The sequence below is a fragment of the Glandiceps talaboti genome, chromosome 10 (assembly GCF_964340395.1).
Source record: "Glandiceps talaboti chromosome 10, keGlaTala1.1, whole genome shotgun sequence".
NCBI lineage: Eukaryota > Metazoa > Hemichordata > Enteropneusta > Spengelidae > Glandiceps > Glandiceps talaboti.
The window spans coordinates 11,958,288-11,984,665 of NC_135558.1; the positions used below are offsets into that span (position 1 = coordinate 11,958,288).

The 26,378-nt window shown below is 37.8% G+C and overlaps 1 protein-coding gene across 1 annotated transcript; it reads left to right on the forward strand.

The window, feature by feature from the left end:
- The first annotated feature begins 1,012 nt into the window (after positions 1-1,012).
- On the forward strand, positions 1,013-21,348 carry LOC144440861 (major yolk protein-like). The gene is made up of 19 exons (XM_078130292.1): positions 1,013-1,091; positions 6,532-6,742; positions 7,759-7,867; positions 8,279-8,510; positions 9,615-9,824; positions 10,221-10,387; positions 11,170-11,439; positions 11,922-12,095; positions 12,457-12,606; positions 12,984-13,095; positions 13,369-13,528; positions 15,104-15,325; positions 15,842-16,013; positions 16,527-16,682; positions 17,262-17,571; positions 18,146-18,367; positions 19,010-19,193; positions 19,542-19,753; positions 20,684-21,348. Exons 1-19 carry the CDS (start codon positions 1,055-1,057, stop codon positions 21,046-21,048), a joined length of 3,675 nt encoding a protein of 1,224 aa, XP_077986418.1. The 5' UTR covers positions 1,013-1,054; the 3' UTR covers positions 21,049-21,348.
- Positions 21,349-26,378: the final 5,030 nt, after the last annotated feature.

The following is a 26,378-nucleotide window of genomic DNA, read 5'->3' on the forward strand; positions in this document are numbered from 1 at the left end:
AATGATTTTGCATGAAAAGCTGACTCAGCAAACATCGTAGTTCCCAAGGCCATCTAGCCAACCTGTTTTGTCCGCCAGGTGTCTAATTTAGGTTTGCGATTGTAGAGTGGAAACATGAAGTCAGCAAAATAAAAGCGACATCCCCAAAAGTTGGCGGATACTTCATAGATAGATACACATAGGTTTGGGTGGACCCATAGTAAACATTAGTCTAGCTACTTCAGAATATATGATAGTTGTCTAGGTTTTGAATGAGCAACAGACTTTAGACTTACTGAGATGAGAAAGATGCGAGACTTTGCTCTCATCACTTTTGATAAACAATGTTTGTCACCAACAACACCGTCATCACAACCATTATTTGACACCTAAAAGTGCACTCAGAACTGAATGAACGGAACTTAAAACAGTACTCATTCACTGTCGATGACTGAAATGAGCTTTATTCCACCAAATATAAATGATAACGGTATTAAATAATTATTCACAATAAGAACAATAACATTTCCAGTGAGAATCGTGGATAATCCACTTAAATACTCATCATGTCCATGGTCTTATATCTCAAGGTAAATAAAAACACGGCGCACAAATAAATCTAATTATAAGTAACTAAATATAGATATATGATTGTGTAATACGCAATTCTTGTGTACCATGACCTTCTCGATATCGTTCTTTATCGCCACAACTTGACACTGGTACAAATGTACATAACGATAACAAACAAAGAATTTATGAAGAAATATATATATATGTCCTTCACTTCACCTCATAAGTTAATTATAATGTGTTTTGCATAATTCAGTACACAACTCGTAAACTGTCGACGACCCTCGACAAATCTGTCGTCCTACGTGGCCCTACGTGTTTATCTCGAGGAGTTGTTGAAGTAAAGATAACGAAACGAATACAAACCTATACGACAATATTGCCCGTATATGAATTCAAAAGCTTTATCTTCTACAGCGCGCTAAGGGGTCCTACATATACTCCGAGGGTATAAAATCAAACAGCGGAAAGTTTGACACTCTATTCTGAACAGGTGATCAGAATGAAGACCTTACTTATCCTCGCTGTTTGCGTTCTCGGTAAGTTTGTCTAAATGTTGTTGCAAACGAACTTTGAAGTAAATTCCAGCTTTATTGGTTCAAGAGTGTAAATATATGATTGATTGATTTAAAAAAAATGAAATTACACTTTTTAAATCATCATCATCATTATTCAATTACAGGGTTTTATTTGCGGTTCACACTAATTTGCAATTATTTTTTTCTGTGGTATGGTTTAATCGACATCGTTGTAATTCCATACTGGTCAAATGCGACGATGTGAAGTTTCTTACAGGTGTGGTAACGGCCGGTTCGTGCGCTCACGGTTAGCTTACCTGTACTTGGCTAAAGAATTTGTTATTCTAATGTTGAAACATAGTGTCGATGATTTTACTATTTCTACCTGTCGGACTGTATGGTCTACAACATTTTCACCTTCAGTTTGAACTTTATATGGGTATTTGCGCACTTTTTGCACAATTTTCGTCACCCGCGGTAATTTCTTTAAAATGTATGGTCATGCGAGATACTGCTTCATGAACTAAGATCGGGTTCTCGTTATCCATTTTAATCGGATGTTGTACTTTTGAAAATGTATTGATCAGAGTTTTTCAATCGCAGTGAACGTCTGTAATACCAGAGACGAGTCGACGTATGTTTTTTAAAGTCAAAGAAGTGTTCAGTTGATCAGAGAATTGTGAACTTATATTTGTCTACTGAAAACGAGTCGTGGAGATATACAGTATGGTCAGTTTGACTTTTTGCGACCCACTAATTCTGTGTTTGTATAAATGTGTTTTCTTTCTTTCATCCTTTTAAGCTAAGGATATATTGAGCGCTGTTGGATTCTTTTATAAAGTTTAATAGTAATAAGAAATAATTAATGTGCCACCTCGAACGATCAGCCCGAACTATATTAATAGGTTGAAACTAAACGCATTTGGAAGTCCTATCTTCGAACTTTTTCCGGCCACAGAATCTCCAAAACACGGTATTTTAGTTGTCTTGGGGCATAATTTCAGACTTTGTGAAAAATGGTTAGAAAGAAAGATGAAACAAGTTTATTCTGATTCGGATTATTTTGAAAGTGTAGGGGATAGATCATTGGAGAGGAAGGGTGTGGAGGGTGGTGATGGCATTGGATGACAAAAAGGGGAATAGGCAAGGCGTGGATGATCATGAGATGAGGAATGCGGGAGAAGATATTGAAGGGAGGGGACAGAAGAGTGGGCGATCAGGCAAGAGAACACAAGTGAGTTAGTAGGACTGATTCGTAAACGAGGGGACAAGACGGAGAGGAAGATGAAAAGTCACAGTGGATGGAACGATTCAGAGATTGAGTGAGAAAATGGGGAAGGCAGACAGAAATTCAGAGGGAAAGACATTCGGGCTAGGAATACTTAAGTGGGAGGGAGGGGAGGAGGGGAGAGAGAGAGGAGAGATTGAGATCGGATAAAATTACGAAAAAAGTATCATTGGAGATCGGATACACTGAGAGAAAATGATACAGATACACATAAATATCACAGTTTGGCAGGTACTGAAACGGGCGCCGTGTAACACCTCAAAAAGGAAAATTCCGTAAAGTTTCCTACCAGTCACGCGCATGTGCCGAAACTTTATAGTTTGTTTTTGAATGGTAAATTTGCCTACATTTGCATACAATGGTCAAACACGGTGATTGAAAAATAACATCACCCCACTTCACATCGCGTAAAATCTAGACATGTTTTTCATATCCTGTAAGCAATTATGTTGTCAAAACGTTGAATAAATTGACAAATATCATTGTTCCATGTATCACGCCACAAGTTTTACAACTTCGATGAGGCGGTTGTTAGGGGCAACAAAACCCCCTTACTGTTATGGGTATGGGACATACATTGGAAATTTGCCACAAACGGTGTATTAGTAGACTTCTATTTTTAATGACGTAATGTTTCTTTCGTTTCGTTAAGTCATATGACTTTAATTTGCCTCCCATTGCTCAATACGTCACAAATCGTCGTACCACTTTACGGCACAGGGGCATATTATTGCTTAGATTTCCGTTTCTTAGGAAAACATCATACGAATCTTGCTGCTACAAATGTATGAATCTCTATACTACGTAGAAATATTCTCTTTTCGCCTTACAAGTAGGAATATATAGTCAAAAGGTTGTTATATTTAGTCTATAGACCTGGAAAACAATAATCTATGTAATGTTACACGCCCTGTGCTTTACGGCATGACATAACAGTTTCGATATTGGGGACATTTTCGTTTTTAAAGGATATGATAACATTTTACTGACATCCATCACGCAATGGATGCCTAAAATTAAGTGACTAATTTTGGTCGAGATTTACATGAGGTTATTTATCGCCTAAGAGAAGCGTACATTCAAACAATATAGTTTTAACCACTCTCTGAATAAGTGTCAGTGAATCATAGAGTGAAAACGCTGCTAACAAATGGGGTGGGTGTTCAAGATTTCTGTACCCTGATTGTGGATGAACTTTAAGGCACAGACAAAATAAAAACAATGTTTAAGCCTGTCAAGTAAAGTGTATGAATGTAAGCGAAGACCCATGGATATCACAGTTTGGAAAAAAAGTGTCAACGACTTCTACTTATACATTCGGGCTTCTCTAGAGTAGAGGCTATCCGTGGCTTCGAATCTCAAGGTCTCTCTCCACCCTGTCTAACTCACTGAGAAATCATGAACCAAAAATTGTCCATGCAAATCAGTAAACCCCCAACTGTCAGAATGACGTAAACAATGTACATAAGTAGCATATCCCATATTTGGACATTGTGTAACTGCCCGGAATAAACACTTATTATTGGGCAGAATTCTGTCATTGATTAACGAACACATAGTGTTAATGACTGTGGGGGGGGGGGGGGTCATTTGAATATGAAATTTCATTTTAGCTCCTCATTGAGTTAGACGTGAGAAGAGATTTGAAGCCACTGATAGCCTCTAGACTAGGGGTTCTCACTGTACGGATAGCCTCTAGGCTAGGGGTTCTCATTGTACGGATAGCCCCTAGACTAGGGGTTCTCATTGTACAGATAGTCTCTAGACTAGGGGTTCTCATTGTACAGATAACCTCTAGACTAGGGGTTCTCATTGTATGGATAGTCTCTAGACTCGGGGTTCTCATTTTATGGATAGTCTCTAGACTACGGGTTCTCATTGTATGGATAGCCTCTAGACTACATTTAGACACTCCACTCTAGTCAAAGGGTGACATGTTTTAACAGACTTAGTCCGAGATGTGGTTTCTGCGGTTAGCATAAGTACCAGGGTTACACCATAGACACTATGGTTACACAAATATGAAGAAGATTGAAAGGTGTGAAACTGCGTAAAACTCCTCCACTCCAGATAAGATACGATTTCTGTGGAGTGATTTCTGTGAAGTGATGATAACATAAACAGAAAATAATAGATGTATGCGAAATCGGCACTGGTCTTGTAGAGCAGGCGCATGCCTTATGTGCATGGTAATGTAGTTGACATACGTTGTATCTAGGTCTGCACTTTGAAACTTAAAGCATTTAATTAGGAAATGGGATTCAGTGTCCTCTTTTTGAGGTCATTTGAAGGTCACTCTAGGGTCACCCTGGTCCCAGACAGACAAGATAAGATAAGATACAATTGCTCGTTAAGAAGAGTTATTCAAACAAACACGCGATAACGTGGTAACCGTACACATCAATAAAAAGTTTAAATTGGATGCACCATTCTTGCGTTGCAAGTTGGTGGGATGATAGACAGAGATGGAACACCTGGTTGATCGGAATATGTTGATCCATTCAGGTATAATTTGTGGCCTCATACATTTCGTAGTTATATTTGGCTGTCTTCAAATTAATCAAGTCCGCGAATTGACGGCGTACTGACTACTGCCTGACTATAAAATATCTCATCGTATATTTAAGATATGTCGTATTAATGGTGTAAGCTTAGGCTTCATTTTCACTTGTCAGCATTATTTCCTAAGTTTAACTTGTCGTTTGTCCTTTCATGTCAGCATATAATCAGCAATGTCTCACCATTGTACAAATTTGTCCTATTTACGGCAACGTACCTCACATGTAGCACTTCCTGAAAACCACTTGTTCAGATAAATGTCATCGGTTCAAAAAAAAAGTTGAAAATACCTGATATTTCGGGATTGACCACTATATGAGTCCAAGTCTGCACCCGTACCTGTGGTCGGCGCACTTCTGAAATTGTCTGCACCCGCGGGGTCTGCACAATTCTGAAATTGTCTGCGCCCGGGGGTCTACACACTTCTGAAATTGTCTGCACCCGGGTCTACACACTTCTGAAATTGTTTGCACCCGGCCGAGCCGGCACACTTTTGAAACTGTCTGCAGCCCGGGGTCTGCGCCCTTCTGAAATTGTTTGCAGCCGGGGTCTGCACACTTTTTGAAACTGTCTGCAGCCCGGGTTCTGCACCCTTCTGAAATTGTTTGCAGCCGGGGTCTGCACACTTTTTGAAATTGTCTGTAAACGGGGTCTGCACACTTCAGAAATAATTATCTGCAGCTTTGGTCTGCGCACTTCTGGAGTTGTGTTGGATAGATTTTACCGTGGCTTAGTATGCTCCGGTTTGAGAGAATGGTTACTAGAGGCCCAATACTGTACTTCGAGGATGGGGGTGGGGGTTGGGGGTGAGGAGAGGGATGTAAAAGACGACAAAATTAACAAACAGTAGCAATACCCAACCCTAGATTATCTCAAATCCTATAGAGATAACAAACTTTGATGCAAACGAAGTTTACTGGATGTACAAATGCACACTCAGAGGAAAGTGTGCTGCCTTGTGAGAATGATACCCCCCCCCCATCATTTGATCTACAAAATAAAAACTACTATATGCAATGAAAGAAAGGAAGAAATGAGAGAGTAGTTGGGGATTATTGAAATCATAAGTGGTCAATGGTGTGCAAATTTGGTCCAAAATGAAATGTTTTGGACACTAAGACACGCTATCTTTTAAAATACTGAACATGTAGAGCCATGACAAGGCAATCACCGGCCATCGTTCCCTCAAAATGACCTTTTCGCTGTGAAAGGAACAGAACTTAATCTCGTGAGAATGAATATCTCCATAGCTATATCAAGGTATATGTTAAAGAAACTCCAAACTTTCAGAATAGAAAAGAAAAGAAATATTTTACCAAAGCTTGAAATCGTGCCTTTGATCGCCACTCGTATGTGAATTTCGATCGTGAGTAAAGGTCTTTAAATATGAACAAATGTGCACAGTATATAGTGTCGACGTCTCTCTCTCTCTCTCTCTCTCTCTCTCTCTCTCTCTCTCTCTCTCTCTCTCTCTCTCTCTCTCTCTCTCTCTCTCTCTCTCTCTCTCTCTCTCTCTCTCTCTCTCTCTCTCTCTCTCTCTCTCTCTCTCTCTCTCTCTCTAAATGGTTTAATACATGTCTTGAGTACTTAAAATTTTCACCATTTCTTTTCTAGGCTGCTTGGCCATGCCATTGGACCCGTATCCCCATCATCCAGTGCCGAACGAGATCATCCCAACCAGTGATGAAATTGTACGTTGGTGTGTGCCATCAGAATGTGAACTGAACAAATGCTGGCGTATGGCACATTCCTTCACATACAATGTTCATCCACGTAAAACACACATGTGCATGCTTGCAACCAGTGAAGACCATTGTTTGAACTGGTAGGTTATCTAGCTAAAATGTTATTACTATATTTCGATGTTTTCTGGAGGTTCCTGTAATGTCGACTACTGTAATACAAACCATTGCACTTGCAGACCGCGACACAACTTTTTCTGTAACAATACAATCTTGGTGCGCCGGTTGTGAATACAATCTAAGCCAGTAAACATGAAACAAAACGTCCACTGGCCCGAGAAAAATCTTACTCAATATTGCTACAACTTCCCAAACTAAAAAGTAACATATATATGTGAACATTTCAAACAACGGTACCCAAATGAGAACAAACCATTTCTTTATATATTGTACAATGTAGCAATATAATGGTATCAACATGCAAAGACAATATGTAGAAATTTTACTCAGAATGTATGTCGGATCTGCCAATGAAATGTAGCAATGTTAGTAAAACTGTTGGCTAGCCATACGATAAAAGTAGCAAATTAGCAAGGGTTTTGTAGAGCCAGATTATATAAATGTAGCAATGTTTGTACGACTTTATCGAGCCAGGTAATCTTTTGTTTTTCGATTACCTGGCTTCAGTTGTATGGCTTTCTCTCAGACTGAATTGGGTTGTATCGGTGGCCGAGTGGTTAAACCACTTGCTTCTTACAGCTGCGTTCGGGGTTTCGAACCCATTCTGGGTTTGATTAAATTTACCACACTGTAAGTAAGAAGATTGTTGTTCAGTTTGACTCTACTGAACAACACATGTTTTCCTCGGGTACTCCGGTTTCTTCCTGCACTTACACTGAACCCTCCTCCTGTTATTGGACAATGCCTGTTATAGATAGATAGATAGATAGATAGATAGATAGATAGATAGATAGATAGATAGATTGATAAATAAATAAATAAATACTGATATATAAATAAATATAGATAGATAGATACTGCCAGTGATAGAACATATTCTTGATCTAGACCTACTGGTTGTGACTGAATAAATGTTGAAAGAGATATCATATCATACTTTGGTATTTTGTTCATTAAATTTTGTTCATTTATAATCAAGGGTCGAGAATGGCTATGCAGATGTCATCGTCGCTCGCGATGTATACATTTGGGCCGCCACTAGAGCTTACAACCTGAAACCCGTTGCTTACGAAATGCCAGAATACAAGGTGCGTAAAGAAAGTTGTGTTGTTACGCATTATGTGTAAAATAATTGTTAATTCACCAATGTTTCAGAGATCCTCATATAGTAGTAGACCTGGTAGCCGTTAATGTTTAAGTAGTTGGTAATTTATCTGGTAACGTACAGAGTATGCTTCGGTCGCCCAACGAGAGAGAGAGAGAGAGAGAGAGAGAGAGAGAGAGAGAGAGAGAGAGAGAGAGAGAGAGAGAGAGAGAGAGAGAGAGAGAGAGAGAGAGAGAGAGAGAGAGAGAGAGAGAGAGAGAGAGAGAGAGAGAGAGAGAGAGAGAGAGAGAACATACATGTGTGTGTGTGAACTGTGTTTACGCTTCATTTGACTTCATATACTAGAGTAGTATTAAGATTACATGTATACCTTGTTGTCTAACTTAACTTACAGGGCAAGAAATCCATGCAACAGTGGGAGAGTATCAGCATTGCCGTCGTGCCAAAATCATCCACCATCACTCGTCTGTCTCAGTTGAAAGGTGTACAGTCTTGCCATGCCGGTGTTCATCACATGAGTTCATGGCTATCACCAATGTGTTTCCTCATTCACCACAATGTTATGCCTCATCACGGTAATATGGCCGAGAGCACAGCTCATTACTTCCACAAGAGCTGTGTACCAGGTCAGTGGTTTCCCAAAATTGTATGATCAGTCGGCCTAGGCCTACAATACATATATTTTCACTCTCTTTTTCCACAAACAATACAGGGAATTCTCTGTCTTAAATTAGTTCCATTTGGATACGCTGTTTGCCTTCTGCTTACCACTGCCAGTCAATTATCGTACGTAAATACATTAGCGCGCCTTCAGTATTGACAAGGAGGGCCGGGGGAACTCAAACCCGATCTGTGGCATAAAATGTGACCCTCCTCCTAGTCTGTTGTGCTAAAAGGGACCCTTCCTCCACTTTCTTTCTTTAAAATATGCCCCTATTCAAATATTTCAATGAAAAGGCACTTTTAACACCATCTCCTTGTGTAGCTGTTAGAGCTCAATATTAGTAGTCAGAAGGTTCTGGATTCGAATCCCGCTAGAGACAGGGAATTTACTGTGTTGTTCCCACCACGTTTTTATAGTTTTTAAAGGCATTGTTGTTTCTCACTATTTCACTGCATTTCACTGATATGTTGCGATATACTTTAGAATGATTGCAGTGTGTGATATGGTAGCAGTAAGATGTGGAACCGGTGGCAGCGGTGGGGGGGGGGGGGGTCGTTGCAAAATCACAAAATAATGCAAAGTTCAGAAGTATCGGACTCAATTATCCATACTTACCGTTGGCTGCGCTATGGGTACCCAATCTGATTAAAATCCGATGTAGATGTCGGCTAATCGTTCATTGCTATTTTACCTTCGTTATTTTGTCTGAATTGACCTTCTTGGTACATGTTTACATTTTCTAGCGTAGAGGAGGCGATCAGGCTAAAAATTGTAAACATGTACCAAGAAGGTCAATTCAGGCAAGCACCCGGCTTACTACTCGGATAGGGAACCCGACCAAAGCGGTGTTTCTACTACAACTTGTTCTGCATCAGATTATGTTTCAAGAATCAGAAGCTAAGGGACAATATCAGAAACTTATTCCCTCTGCAAGCAGAACCAAGTTTCTACCTGCATCATCATCATCAGCTCGCTCGTAATGAGTTTTTTACATTTTTCCTCATTTTTTAAAATTTTTAATAATTTCATTATCCATGTTATCTGATATATGTTATCTGTCAACCAGGTGTTCTTGACAAAACGTACGATGTCAACCAGACTCACGCTGAACATCTGTGTGAAATCTGTGGTGGTCACAAGGAAGACCATACCTGGTGCGATGAGAAACTTGACATCTATGCCGGTTTCCATGGTGCTGGTCTCTGCCTTAAAGAGGGCAAAGGTCAAGTCGCTTTTCTGGATAACAATCACATCACTGAATTCAAGGAACGTTTTGGTAAGTAAACAAAGTTTTGGTAAGTTAAGAACGTTGAAAAGATTCCTAAATGAATTCGAAAGAATTTAGGGGGGGGGGGGCGCTAGTACTTTTACTACTTTTCATTGTTATATCAACCAACATGCATTTGTTAGAGAAGATTACTGCAGACCTTGTAGTCCACAACCACTTTTCGTTTTCTTTTTTTGCATTAGTTCCAAACTTAGAGCATGAATAATTTACCCACATTTCAGCTAATAAATCACTCGGTCTTCTTCAGCTTCTATTGTATACGATTCAATGACATTGACCTTTTTGTCATATGACTTTAATAGCACTTCCAGACAAATATTATTTTAATGCCCAAGTTTTGATCATATTTTGACATTGTTTTTTTTTAAAAAAAAACTTGTATAGGAACTGACTACAAACTGGTGTGTAAAACTGGTAATGCTGATTTAGATGATTGGACCGATAAAGATTGCCAAATTGGTTATATTCCACGTCCTACTGTATTCATCCACAATGACAGACATCACACATACCTCGTAGATATCCAGACCATCTTGACCAATGCTGTCATCGTAAGTTTTCACAGTTTTAAACGCTCAGTTTTAAGTGGTTTTGTTGTATTTTATCTATTATCAGTCCCAATACCTTAGAAATCATGGATCAATTTTCACTCAGCTAATTGCTTGTGAGAGAATGTTGTAAAACTTGCACAAATGTCAATAAAGTGTACCCTGATTTTCATGTGGAACCCTGACAATTAAAATATCTCGAGAACTCCAGTAGAGTTTATCTACCTCCCTTCACAAAACCACTTAAAAAAATCATTTTTGGTGACGTGCCATGTGTCCTTTCCAGTTTTCTTCTGTGAGACTACACTTCACTCAGACCAGTTTTGACTCTTTCTGTGCCACATACAACATATACACAAGCAAGTCGTCATTATGCAATATACCATACTCCAGCGAAGTTATTGCCCTCGAACAGAAAATATGGATTATATCCTCTGGTTGTTCTACATCAAAACAACTCGTGTCTATGTCTCTGGTTTTGCTGTGTCCAAAATGTGAGTCAAAAGGCTCCAAATCACCTTTATTTTTCCTGATTTTTCATACTTACGGTTTAGGAGGTATAATTACATTATTTCCCCTATATTTTACTTCATGCAGCTGAAAAAGCCTAATGATCTATCAAAGGGTTTTGTCACCATACTCGTCTTGTGACTTGTCGTGACAAGGCCTCTTAGGTCTCTCATAATTTCCTCAGCTGAATGAAGAAAATTATGGAGAATAATATGTAATTATTGATATTTCTCACAAATTCTACAAATCTTTCATATCTGTCCTTGTGTTTACAGTATCATTCTGAGAACCACAACATGGACTTGTTCAATTCTGATGAATACATGTGCCCTGGCAACGATCACCCCCATGATTTGATTTTCCGTGACAACACCCTTGACTTTGAAACCATTCCTGATGACAAGACCTACATTGATAAATTCCTGGAAGAATACGATACCTGTCATTACATGACACGAAAACCACGTGCCAAGTTCTGTGCCGTCCATGAAGAGTCTTACCACAAATGTATGGAAATGAAGAGGCATTTCTACAGAACTGACAAGGTATGTATAATGAAATATCTCTTGCTGATTGTAGTATTTGTGAAAGTGACAATCGGCCATTGATCTGTGATGACGTTCAGTGTCTTAGAAATTGTTGGTTTTCATGCCAAAAGTTATCAACATTGTCATTTCATAGTTTGTATGACAGTTTGCATCATATTTAAATCTTAAATTGCTCTCTGATTTCACTTGTACAAAGAAGTTAAGTTTTATATGTGTGTGTGTGTTTTGTGTATGTATGTATGTATGTATGTATGTATGTATGTATGTATGTATGTATGTATGTGCATGGATGGATGGATGGATGGATGGATGGAGGGGTGGATGCTAGGATGTATGGATGTAATTGCGTGTGTATGTAATTTTTTTGGAACAATTATTTTGCTGTGATTGGTCTGTTTTTACAATAAGGAATTATGGCAGGCATAACATGCAGTTCTTGCTCATTAACCATTTACACACGTGCCTTGTCTATTCTATAGGTTAATGACGTCAGCTGGGGTTGTACATGGGCACCCTCCAAGATGGAATGTATGAAGGCTCTACACAATGGTACAGTTGATCTCGTCTCACTTGACCCAATGGAAACTTTCATTGCAGGTCATGAATTCCACCACAGCCCATTCCTTAGTCAATATTTTGATGTCTTCCATGAGGTGAGTGAACATTTTGCATATTTTTCTGTTGCTTGTGTGAATAATTGTGTGCTAGGCTTCTACTATGATATCATTGTTCTCCCAATCCGTGATTCCTTACAGGATTAATTATTCATTGCTACTTAATATTCATGAATATCACTTCATCGATATTCATGAATATTAATATTCATTACATACAAGCAAATACTAAAAATATTCCAATGAGAGTTTATATTGATTAAATGTATAATTTACATAATTAATGAGACTGATGAGAAGTGTATTTACTGTAGTTACACTTATGAGTAAACTAAAAAAACGTGGGAAAGGATATTGGCCTTGGTAATAATCAATTGAATAATTGTGATTGACATTGCAGGAGAAAGATGGTGAGAAGACATACCACTGGGACACTCAAACCTACACCATTGGTGTTATGCTGAAAAATGTCTACCATGAGAAACATGGAATGGACAATGATTGGGTCCACCTCAAAGATTTGAACACTTGCCATGCTGGTATCTCTAGGGTAAGTACAATTACCATGCTGGTATCTCTAGAGTAAGTACACTTACCATGTTGTAGATCAGATGTGGCTATGAAGTATGTACCTTTTGTATTTGTAGAAGTAATGTAGACATAAGGCCTATACAATATAGATACAATGTAGACACAATGTAGATACTTTATGTAAGTACAATGTAGACATAATAGGGACAGAATGTAGATACAATGTAGCCAATGTGGATACAATGTACATTCAATGTAGACATAATGTTGATATTATGTAGATAAAATGTAGACACGGTGTAGCAAAATGTAGAGACAGTGTAGATATAATGTAGGTACAATGTGGATGCAGCCATCTTTCTAAAATGTCGTGTTTATATGTTTATTTCTTACCAGGTTTCCTCTTTCCACCACCCAATGGGTTGGCTGTTGTCTAATGGTACTATCCCACGTGTAGGATCTGTCTTTGAGTCTGTCAACCGATACTTCCACCACAGCTGTGTACCAGGTAATAAAGGCCCACGATTCAATCCCACATTCTAGCATTAGTGTTTTCTAGTGTTTTCTTATCAGTGGCGCCATTACGATTACATAGGATTATTCTTTTGTTGTTGACCAACATTTTCTATATCTGTACCATCCAACTGAAATTCAATCCATTTATTTTATGTAATCACATACAATAAATGGATTGAATTTAAATCACATACTCTAAGTTGGGTCTTTGAATCTATGATTAATACTAGCTTTAATCATGTTTACTTGACTTGTGTGTTTTCAGGAGCAAAACACTGGGACATGCATCATGATATTGTCTTGGGCCACGAATTTAACTGGGGTTACCATGGCATCTCTTTCCATAACTTTACTGGAATGGAATGGTTTGTATGGAATGTACCACACACATGGAATTACTACAACTGGCATCACCAGTCTCCAAGGTAAGATAGCTAAGACTGTGTGCTCTCAGTAGCAGTATACAAATATACCATAGACATGAGTCACATGATACATGGTGAGCATGTAGTTTGGATAAACCATGATACAGGGAATTCATGTTCAGCTTGTAGTTTGGATAAGTCAAGATACAGGGAATTCATGTTGTGCTTGTAGTTTGGATAAGTCAAGATACAGGGAATTCATGTTGTGCTTGTAGTTTGGATAAGTCAAGATACAGCTAGGAATTCATGTTCAGCTTGTAGTTTGGATAAGCCATGATACAGGGAATTCATGGTGAGCATGTAGTTTGGATAAGCCATGATACAGGGAATTCATGGTGAGCATGTAGTTTGGATAAGTCAAGATACAGGGAATTCATGGTGAGCATGTAGTTTGGATAAGTCAAGATACAGGGAATTCATGTTCAGCTTGTAGTTTGGATAAGCCATGATACAGGGAATTCATGGTGAGCATGTAGTTTGGATAAGCCATGATACAGGGAATTCATGGTGAGCATGTAGTTTGGATAAGCCATGATACAGGGAATTCATGGTGAGCATGTAGTTTGGATAAGTCAAGATACAGGGAATTCATGGTGAGCATGTAGTTTGGATAAGCCATGATACAGGGAATTCATGTTGAGCTTATAGTTTGGATAAGTCATGATACAGGGAATTCATGGTGAGCATGTAGTTTGGATAAACCATGATACAGGGAATTCATGGTGAGCATGTAGTTTGGATAAACCATGATACAGGGAATTCATGGTGAGCATGTAGTTTGGATAAGTCAAGATACAGGGAATTCATGGTGAGCATGTAGTTTGGATAAGTCAAGATACAGGGAATTCATGGTGAGCATGTAGTTTGGATAAACCATGATACAGGGAATTCATGGTGAGCATGTAGTTTGGATAAACCATGATACAGGGAATTCATGGTGAGTATGTAGTTTTGATAAACCATGATACAGGGAATTCATGGTGAGTATGTAGTTTGGATAAGCCATGATACAGGGAATTCATGTTGTGCTTGTAGTTTGGATAAGTCAAGATACAGGGAATTCATGTTGTGCTTGTAGTTTGGATAAGTCAAGATACAGGGAATTCATGTTGTGCTTGTAGTTTGGATAAGTCAAGATACAGGGAATTCATGTTCAGCTTGTAGTTTGGATAAGCCATGATACAGGGAATTCATGTTCAGCTTGTAGTTTGGATAAGGTAAGATATCAAGTCCAGGGAGGCTGGCCACTAGGTTTCATGTCAGGATAAATACACTACAGAAAGCACACAATCATTGTTAATGATGTAAACAATACCAGCATGGATATAACCAGTATTAAATTAGACACAGACAAAGACAATTTAGGAGACCCCAATCTATCATTGTAAAGACCTGATTTGCATATACTTTGACTTTGCTTGGCCAATCCATCATTCTAAAGACCTGATTTGCATACACTTTGTCTTTGCTAATCTATCATTGTAAAGACTGAATTTGCATATAGATTGACTTTGCTAATCTATCATAGTAAAGACATAATTTGCATACTCATTGACTTTGTTCTCTACTTTATAGCACCATGAATACAATCATTAAGAACAACTGGATGGAGAACCCAGAGATGATGACATCTATGATGAGCAACAAAGATAAGACAAAGACCGGGGACAACACCGATAAGAAAACAAACTGGGACAACACCAATACTGACAACATGAATGTATGGCAACGCTTCTTTGGAAGGATGAAGACTCAAGTCATGAGAGATACCAACACAAAGACATTGAACACACCAATGTAAATATTTGTACTTATTGTGTCATTTTTATCGTTGGTACTTGTTGTATATTTCAAATATTCCATCACAGCAAGGATAAAGTCTTAGCTACGGAAATGACCTTTTTTATTGGAAACTTTCATCGTTGTAAAGCTCAAGTCGTGAAAATATTCGTCATGACTAATTTGTATTAGGTGTCCCTTACCAGGTTTTGGAAGTGATAGCCTAGTGTGCATACATTTTATTTCTCACCAATCAGCATGTATATTGTTTACTAAACTATTACACTACACAGAGAATAAATTGCTACAATTAGAGGTTATCGTTGACAAAGGAAATTAATTCTGAAGTAGTTTTTTATGTTAGCACAAGGACTTTAATTGTAAGCATGTAAATTTGGATCGTTTTTCTTAAATTCTGTTTTATGTGGACTTATTTCGAGCAGAATATCTACACCATACCAAAATTGATGCTGCACAAAATGCCAGAATGATAAATCTTGATAATTTTGTCTTAATTTCTGTTTTTGTGATCAGCGTCGACTTCTCCATGTGGACTCACTTCAAACAGAATATCCACACTGTACCAGAATTCATGCTGTACAACATGCCAGATATTGAGAAATTTATGACACACTGGCAAACTATGATGCACACTGGAGTTGTCACTGATATTGACCACAAATGGATGAATCATCCAGTTGTTCTCGTAAGTAGTCATGTCACTGTTAAACAAATTGATGAATATTGGTGAAAAATTAAGCTTCTCAGTACATTTTCCATCATGACTGTGTCATATTCTTACAGTGGGATACTTTGTGAATCTTTTTTACAAGAATTTTGAAATTAAAAGAATAACAAATTCTTCCATCATCGCCAGAAATTCAATTTCACTGAATGGTCGGCTTATTTGCATACACTTTGACTTTGCTTGACCATTCCTTGATTGTAAAGACTTCATTTGCATACAAATTTACTTGTATGGCCATTCCTTCATTGTAAAGACTTGATTTGCATACAAATTAGTTTCATTTGTACTGTAAATACTTAATTTGCATACACATAGACTTTTAAGTTGGCTAATCTATCATGAAAATACCTAATTTGCATACATGTTAATTTTACCTGCATGGCTAGATTCGTTACTCTAAAAACCTTTGCATTCACTTAAAATCAATAACTCTTCACTGCATAACACTGTAGTATATTTTGTTATCAACAGAGTTTCATGAAGGTCTACCATCCTGAAATCACCAAACGCTGGATCAATTTCTTTGATAACATGGAATGGCTGCCATTCAATGAAAACCACTTCAATCGTTACACCAACCCAATCTGGCTGTCACCAAGATGGGAAGAGTTTGCCAACAACATGAAGGTAGGAACTTCAAGGAAAATTATATAAATACAGACAGTTCAGGTAGCTCACTTGGCAGCCATTTTAAAAGTGCAGTGCCAGGTGACTTTGATGGTGTCCCAGAGTAGGTAAAATATGGGTTAAGATTTTTGTCATGGACACACACACACACACACATACACACACACACACACACACACACACACACACACACACACACACACATATGAAGGAAGCATCAACAAAACACAAGTAAGGGAAACAAACTCAAATAATGCTACAAACAAATTATGTTATTGAAAAATTAAAAGCAGAACTAGAAGTATAAATTTAAGTTGGCTGAGAATGAACATTTATGAAAAATGAATTTCAAGGTGCACCATTCTGGCTCTCTTTACAAGTAACCTGATTCTGAATAGTGCCCTCTAGTGGCTATAAACTATGCTGGCCTTCTAATTAATCAATAATCTACATAATCAGGTTTTAGACTATGGATTAATATGAATGGTATATACTCTGTACACTTAAGGTATGTGTCCTCAAATTTTTTCTGATTTTCAAAATGTAACCTCAATTTTGTTCAACCCAATAAAACTACAGGTTCACCAGGAAGAACTTTGCGATAGTTGCCAAGGTTACAGGGAGCATCATTGCATCGAGGGAACTGAGGAACCCAACTGGGGAACCCATGGTAGCTTACACTGCATCAAGGAACATAGAGGAGATGTTGCCTTTATTGAATCACACAAATTTGAGCCCTATGTTACTGACATTGGAATGAACCCCCATGACTTTGTCCTGGTTTGCCCCAACGGTCATGTGATTGACTATGTCAATGAAGATAGCATCAAGGAATGTCACTTTGGACGTATTCCATTCCCTGCAATGGTCACTTCACATAGACACTCAGGTGAGATACTATCATGCAATACCATATCAATTAATAGCCCTGTGGAATTTGACTTTAAGTCATACTCCCCCAACAGCCATACACATACAACCACACATACAACCACACAGATGTACCAGCCAACGAAGATTAAACAAGTTTCTTAAACGTGGTACATATTTATGACTGAAATTTGACCTTTAATAATTTGACTGTTACTCTTTCATGCTTGCATGTTGGGCAGACTACCGTGGTACAAAGTCGTAAAACAGTTTGAACTTTCAAAATAAAAAGACTAGTAAAAACTTTTGAGAAGAACTTGCTGTCAAGGGGTGCATGTATACACAAATCTTTACTGTGAAAGAGTTACAATACATGGATGCTACCAAGATGTACATGCACACTTTATGAAAAATAAATGAATTTTCAAATCCTCTATAGTGAAAACTCAATGATGAACATTAGAGTTTCATATTAACCAAGCCCTTGACTCAAACTTTACACATTATTTTGATTTTCACGAAACTTTACTTTTCAAAGTATGTTGACTCCTTTATTTGACAAAAATGGTTATTTTTTCTGTCTGTTTTTGTAGGAAGCTGGCGTTGGAATGTGACCAAGGCTTTGCTCCATGCCCAGAAGATCTTTGATGTACCCGACCACAATGACATGCACTGGATAATGTTTGGTGAACACAGTGTCTTCCATCCACACACGACTAAGTTGTACCCACTTCATCTCATCAACCAGACCCATCATTCTTGGCTTGGACCAATGTTCCTGCGTTCCATGGAAGCTCTCATCAAACCCTCACACCGTGAGTTGTGTTTTATTGAATATTCATGACTCCTAAGTGCTTATTTTCTTCAGATAAATCATCATGACTATGCATTGTTCATCTAATACGTATTCATGTCTGCTAAGACCCATGGGGGTAACAGTGTACCAGTGCTAGATCAATATGGGTGAAAAAGAGTTTAATTCAGTTTGGTGTTCCTTGGTAACTGAGTGAAATTTATGTGATGTGAAATCAAGGAATGACTCTCCAGAACCCAAAGTTTATGGAAATACCTTTATTTCCTGGAGTTGTGTCCCCCTTAATACTTTGCCTAATACACCTTTATATGAAATGGTTCAATCATTCTTATCAGCTGAATAACCTCTAAACGTCCTAGTCATTGATGGTATCGTGTACATTGACTTGATGTCCATGTGTAAACAGTTCAATCATTCTGGTTAGCTGAATTAGTCATGTACTATAGTCCTTGGTGGTCCTGTGTACACTGACTTAATGCACATGTGTAAATTAAGGGTTCAATCATTCTGCTTTAATGGTTGAATTACCTCTCTACCAGTCAATGACAACATTGTGTACACTGACTTGATGTCCATTTGTAAACAGTCTCTAAAAAAAGTATCATAGACTGCAATCTTACTTTCTGTTTTCTAATTTGAAAAGACGACTGGTGGAAGATGAACCCCGAAGTTTGTCATGCTGAGACTTTCACCAATGTTATTCACCACCACGAAGGACGCTGCAACGCTCACACCAAGGAAGTCACTTGCATGGGTAATCCACATCCAAAGACCATGTGGATGGGACGTATCGGTCATAAATACCAAGTCACTGTACCAATGTGCAGGTATGATCACATGACAATCACATACTATCACATGACAATCAAATACTATCACATGACAATTATATACTGTCACATGACAGTCACATGTTATACATTAAAATTGTTTAATATCACAGGGCAAAAGCATTTTTGATGTTATAACGCCTTCAGTGTCAAGTGTACCTCTCTCTCCCATAGTCATTGTGATGCATTTTTTTGGCATAACTACATCATGTAAATTTTCAACTGATGTCAAAATAAACAATATTTACAAAAGATTCATTTAGAAATTTTGATCTGGACGTAAAAAGTTTTCGAAAATGTTCTTGAAATTTGATTCTTAGTTTGCTCTCCTGTATCTGTTTGCAGTCGCCCAAGTCGCTTCATGCGTAAGATGGTTGAATTTACCTGTGATACTGGCTATGGATATCTGAAACCTGTTATGGTTGCTACTGAGTGTGAATGTATGCCATGCCATGATATGTACCATGCACCTGAGTGGAGTCACGACTATCAATGGACTACCGACAACAGAAAATACGACCCAACTGAATGGGAAAGCCAGCATTTTGATCTGTGGGGTAAGTGTTTATGTTCACTGACTCTGGGTTCATTAATTGTTACAAATAATGATAATACTAATAGAAGAAGATTTAATCTCTGGAAGAAATTAAATGAAATTTCGACTTACAGTGTAAAATAATTCCCAAATTTTTGCACTTGAGATGACATCTCATCAGTATTGTCAGGATTGCTCTACAATGACACTATGTTCTGTTGTCACATTTGATAATGATATTAGACACACACGACAGTTCATTGTAGTACACTCATAACGATGATGAAGAGACATTGACAATTTGGGGTTTGATTCCAAAGAATTTTTTGAGTCTGTTTAGAAAATGTTATTTGAAATACAATATTGCTTGACCAGGAACAGATAATTAAACCGTAAGTCAGTTTTCTGAGATTGTTATAGAATTGTAGTGAGGTTGATCATTTCAAGTGCAAAGTTAACATATATGTCAACATAAACACTGCTTGTTAATGCTGGCTTCTGCTGTAGTTTACAAAGTAATGATGAGATACACAATAATGTTCAATCATCTTTGTAGGTCAAGTGAGTAAAAAAGGTTATTAACATACAAACAGATCAACTTAATAAAGAACACTGAGATTTTGAATTGTTCTGATTGAAGATCTTCATAAAAATGACAAATTCCATAGTTACAGCTAACCAGTGTGTGATGCTATGAGCAACCACTAATTGTTGTTAACATCACACCTCACAAATTTATATACTATTTATCTACATGTGTTTTCTTGGTAACCAGCCGTGTTTATAATATTCTTTATTTAAATGTGTTTCCTAAGTAACAGGCCATGTTTATATATTCTTTATTTGCATGTGTTTCCTTGGTAACAGGCCATGTTTATATATTCTTTGTTTACATGTGTTGTTTAGGTAACAAACGATGTTTATATGTTGTTTATTTATATCTGTTGTCTAGGTAACAAGCCATGGTGGATGCACAGAGAAACCTACGACAACTGGTTTCATGATGAGACTATCTATCCATTAAACCGAGACTGGAATGTCAACAGACATCTGTGGAAAAATGACGACGACGATAGGAATGTACGCAACACTGACACAAACACAGATACGCCAGTCTGTGAACACAGATGGCAAGGCAAGACCTGGCATCACGAATGGTTCCCAAACACGCATCATCCAGTCTGCAATCTCCATGGCAACGTCCATCACGATATGAAGATGATGAATACATTTAATGATGATGAAGACATGAATGGTTATGACAGACCCGAGGCCTGGAGACAAATTCCCAGTTGGGACAAGAAACCTGACTATTAGTTGAAAACTCTTTGACATATCAATATGAAAACTTATGAACTATTCATTTGACTTTTCTCTTTTCTTGATACTTTGTCACGACTTATTAACATCAAATGAACACTGCACAATTTAATACAAGTTCATCGCTTCTCTATTAAAACAAAAATCTTCTACACCTTAAAAGTTTACAAATTTAACAACTGTGAAATTTTGATTGTTGTTGATATTCTTTGCACCAGTTTTTTATTCTGTAAAATAAAACAGGCACTTCTTAGCAGAAACCCATCTGATGTGATTGCCTTATTACGTAAATTAGATACAGGAGATCAGTATGAATAAAACATGCCTTTCTTTGCAGAAAACCATCTTGTATGATTGCCTTGACTGGCTTAGTATATAAATTAGATATAACACATCAGTATGTATGTATGTATGTATGTATGTATGTATGTATGTATGTATGTACCATGCACTTCTTGATAACTGTGAACACGACTTACTGTAGACGTAACAGTTGAAAATATCAGTTTCTTTGTATCGCCAATAGCAACATATGTCCATGGCCCAAGTAAATCATATTTCAGAAGTTTTTAATGCAGAAACATAAAATGTAGAGTGGATTTTTGACAATCTAGGATAAGTGTAATGGGTCGCAGGTCGGGGTTTTCTAGTCACAGTGGCTGTCCTCAATGGTCTTATATCATGTACCTACTAGCTACCGATCTGAAATATTGACTCAATACATTGTACTATTATTCCCATAATCAATCCATCCTGGCCCGGGTCTGTACATACATATGCAAAACCCTTTAGCGAAAATGAACACTGGTGGCGTTATACCACTAACCCATCATGCTAACCCATTCGTTGGATAGGGTATGGAATGTAGCAGAAAAACAGTTCCATCTATATCTCCCTGGTTCTATTCGTCGCAAAATAAATTGCACGCTGAACTTTATTTCTTTTGAGCCAGGAGTCTTGATAGGTCATAAAGTACTTATGTATTCCTAATATAACACATACAGTACAAAGTTTGATATTAGCCGAAATCACTTTATATATACAATGTATATTTAAACTCAATATGAATGTGTGATACCTTTCAATGGAAAACAATTGTAGGTCTAAACATCAGTGACAAAGATACAAATTTGGAGTTTTTACGGGAACTCTAGCATGTGGACATGTGCAGACCACCATGTTAAAATTTGGTATATTTGCGTGACACCAGAGTTCATTTGTGGCGAATCTCAGGCCTTCATAAATCCTTTAATATCTGCTCAGAAACAAGTTTTGGGCATCCTTGATTACTGGCTTTGTTTTCGAAGTGTGGGACCCCGGAAGACCGCTGCACTTTACCTTCACACCTCACTTCACTCGTTCAAGGATGTTTGACCAACCAAAGTAGTTAGGGACCGGTCAGTTTCTTCGGTCGGGGGGGGGGCGGTGGATTGGTAGGGGGGGGGTCACCCTGTTTTTGAAATTGGCAGTAGGGGGGGGGGTCATGCTGTTTCGAAAATTGTGGATAGGGGGTCATTGTGTTTTAGATTGTGATGGAAGAAAACATCCTTTCTACAATGGCATATAGCCTTGTCTGAAATGTGGTACATGTCAATATTTGTTCTTGTCCCTGTTTCTTACATGAATTCTTTAACATTACTTATTAGTTCAAACCTAACTCAGTGTTGCAGCCAGAGGTTTTTTTTGGGTCATTTGACACACATTTTTTGGACCTGACCCACAATTTTGGAAATGACAGGTCATAGATGACCCACACTAAAATTGTGTGCAAATATGTTTAGCAACATAACCACGCCTATAGCAACAGCCAAATGATTGTGTATATTGCATAGATAACAACAGGGTTGGATAGGCAACTGCATAATCATTCAGCAAATATCTAGAATGGGTCAGCATGTGGGTGAATATTTTGAAAAACTATACAGTTGTGCTACAGTGCTATTGGCGCTTTCTGCCAAAAATTGTATGATAACCCAGAAAAATGAAAGTTTCGGGACACTATGTCCCACTCTTTGAAAAGGCTGGCTGCAACACTGCCTAACTATACATATTCATATACATGTACCGGTATTACCTACCTACCACACTAGTTACAGAACATGTCATGTAAAGGCTTGGCTGTTTCACAATCAATGCTTCGCTTATATTGCAGTTTGGGCCAAAAGTGAACTTGAAGGTTTCGTAATGGTAATTTTCATAGATAGTTTATAAATGAAGTTAATCTAAATTGTTCTACTCGTCATGCTATTGACACTACAAATCACCACATCTCATCACATTCCAGTTACTATTATACACTAGGTATGACCACCTAAAGTTTTCTAACATACCGGTGACTTTATTATACATGCAATATTAATGCCCCTATATACTAATTGAATTGAATTGAATTGAATTGAATTGAATTGAATTGAAATTTATTTCATCAGATACCAAAAAACAAAACAATAAATAAATAAATAAATAATACATTACACTTTCAAACAAATTGGACAAAAGGAAATATACATGTGTTATCTAATGGGGACCATGAAAATAGTTCAGCAGAACTAGTCGTGTCCATGGCCCGTACATTCAATTTTAGATTAATTCAAATTCATAAATGGACGCAACGAAGAAAATTAAGTCAAAAATAAACATAGCACGCATTCACGCACACTCATACACACACACACACGCACGCTCACACATACATACGCATACACACACACGAGAAGAAATAAAGCAAAAACCAGAAATGTTGTAAAAACGCCAAAGAGTATAAATTAAGGTTGGTGTGTAGAATTTAAAATATAATTTCTTAGCTCATTTTTGAACTGTTGCCTGGACATGTTAATTTTTAGGTGACTTGGTAAAGAGTTCCAGTGCTTTGTCGCTGCATATTTGAAATTGTGTTGGGTCACAGTGATGGTCAATTTTATCGATGGTGGACGAAAGTTACCACTGGAGGCTGAACGGTTTTGATATGTATGAATGGGACGGTCAAAATACTTTTCTATGTTGTGGGGATAACGTTACGTGTGATATGAGAAACTCATTTAAAAACGTTTTACGTTAGCTTTTCGAAGCTTGGAAATATTACCTCAAAGGTTATGAATAACCTAAACATTGCTTAGTATCTCAAGCAAAAAACTCCAGATCTGCCAGGGGGAAAACCCCAAGGACTCCCTCACCCCCAGAGGTCACTCATACATTCAACCAACAATCAGATGCACCAACAACCTTTTTACTGTCATAATGGTATTAAACTTTTCTTAAATATTTCACCCTATTCTAATTTGATATGATATTGTCTTTTCAAGATCTGAAACGTTTGCCAAGATAGTCTAAAATTGCCTTAAACTCCAAATCTCCCCTACCAATGATACTACCATTATAGATGTGCTGACCTTTACTACATGTATATAATGATGTCATTTAAACTTTTTAAGAACATATTTCAACCCTTAGTGTAAGTTATAAAGAATAGTTTCTGATACTTGCTGTCTTGTAAAGCATGGATTAAGTTATTGCTTGAAAGGGTCTGAATAGCCTAAATATTGGCTTTAAGAGTAAAAATCCTCCAGGGTTTCTAGAGGGAGACCCCCCTCAGACCCCCCACATGAGGTGGACATATCCCAGTCTAAAGCTCTTCCCCTCTTACTGTCAAGATGCTATCAAAGTATATTTCAAAAGTATTTCAACCCTATGTAGTTGCTTTTAACATGTTGGTGTTGTCTTGTAAGGCTTGGAAATTATTGTCTGAAAGGGTCTGAATAGTCTCAAAATTGACTTTTCAGAGTTAAAAACCTCCAGGGCTTCTAGGGGGAGACCCCCTAGGACCCCCCTCCCGCATGAGGTGTACACATCCTAGTCAAGAGATCTTCCCCCTACCTCTTACTGTCAAGATCCTATCAAAAACTATATTTCAAAAATATTTCAACCTTATGTAGTTGCATTTTACATGTTGGTGCTGTCTTGTAAAGCTTGCAAATTATTTTCTGAAAATGTCTGAATAGTCTCAAAATTGACTTTTCAGAGTTAAAAACCTCCAGGGCTTCTAGGGGGAGGCCCCCTAGGACCCCCCCCCCCACATGAGGTGTACACATCCTAGTCAAGAGATCTTCCCCCTACCTCTTACTGTCAAGATCCTATCAAACTATATTTCAAAAATATTTCAACCTTATGTAGTTGCATTTTACATGTTGGTGCTGTCTTGTAAAGCTTGGAAATTATTTTCTGAAAATGTCTGAATAGTCTCAAAATTGACTTTTCAGAGTTAAAAACCTCCTGGGCTTCTAGGGGGAGACCCTCTAGGACCCCCATAAGAGATGTACATATTCCCTTCTCAAGCTTTCCTACCTTTCACTGCCAAGATGCTATTAAACTCCTTTTCGAATATATTTACCCTGTGTAGTCAATAATTATGAATATGATAGTGCTAACCAGGGATCTTATAAAGTAGATGCAAGACAGTCAAGCAGTCCACACTGAGTCACGATAAAAAAAATACCTGTCATGCGAATATTGTATATGGGGGGGGGGGGTCATCATGTTTTAGAATTAAGTCAATATTGACGTACATAACCAACTATATACGAAAGGGGTAAAATTACACTTGTTTCTGTGATCGTGCAGGTGTGAACCTGCAAAAGTCTTCTACATAACTCCGGAAACAAATGCCTGTGTGTATGCAGTAGCAATATACGCAAGATCGAAACAAACACTGCGGCGCCCATTCAACTAATCATAGACACGGTCTGTGGGGCAAAGTGTCTCGTGGAACGATCGCTTGACTGTCTGGGTTCAATCGGCGTGAATTTTGATTCACCACCGTGGCGAAAGACTTTGAAAATATTTTCGCCATTTCTCATTTACGAGAGTTAGAATCATATGAATGGGTGGCTCGAGCACAGACATGACGATCGCCAGGGTTTTCCAGGGATAGGGCGCATTTTCCAGGGTTTTCCAGGGTTTTCCAGGACCGTGCGAACCCTGATTACTGATTTTAGTCAATGCAAAAAATGCTTTCAAATAAAACTAATCTAAGTATGTGTATACAACGTATCATGGCAACCTGTGTTTCTCAATTTCATAAGAAGTAGAAAATATTTCCTAGTCAAAGGAAACCCACCAAATTATCCATGTCACATAGGTTAGATCTTGATAAGATGAAATCTGTACAGCCTTCACCAAGGTGTATACACTATACATACACTACATGCATTAAAAGTAATCTGACTAGCAGTTAATTTACAATATACGGTATAAAATATAAATTATATTATATCATGCTACTATGTGCCATTCTGATTGGATAATAACTGTGGTAAAATCCCATTTTACCA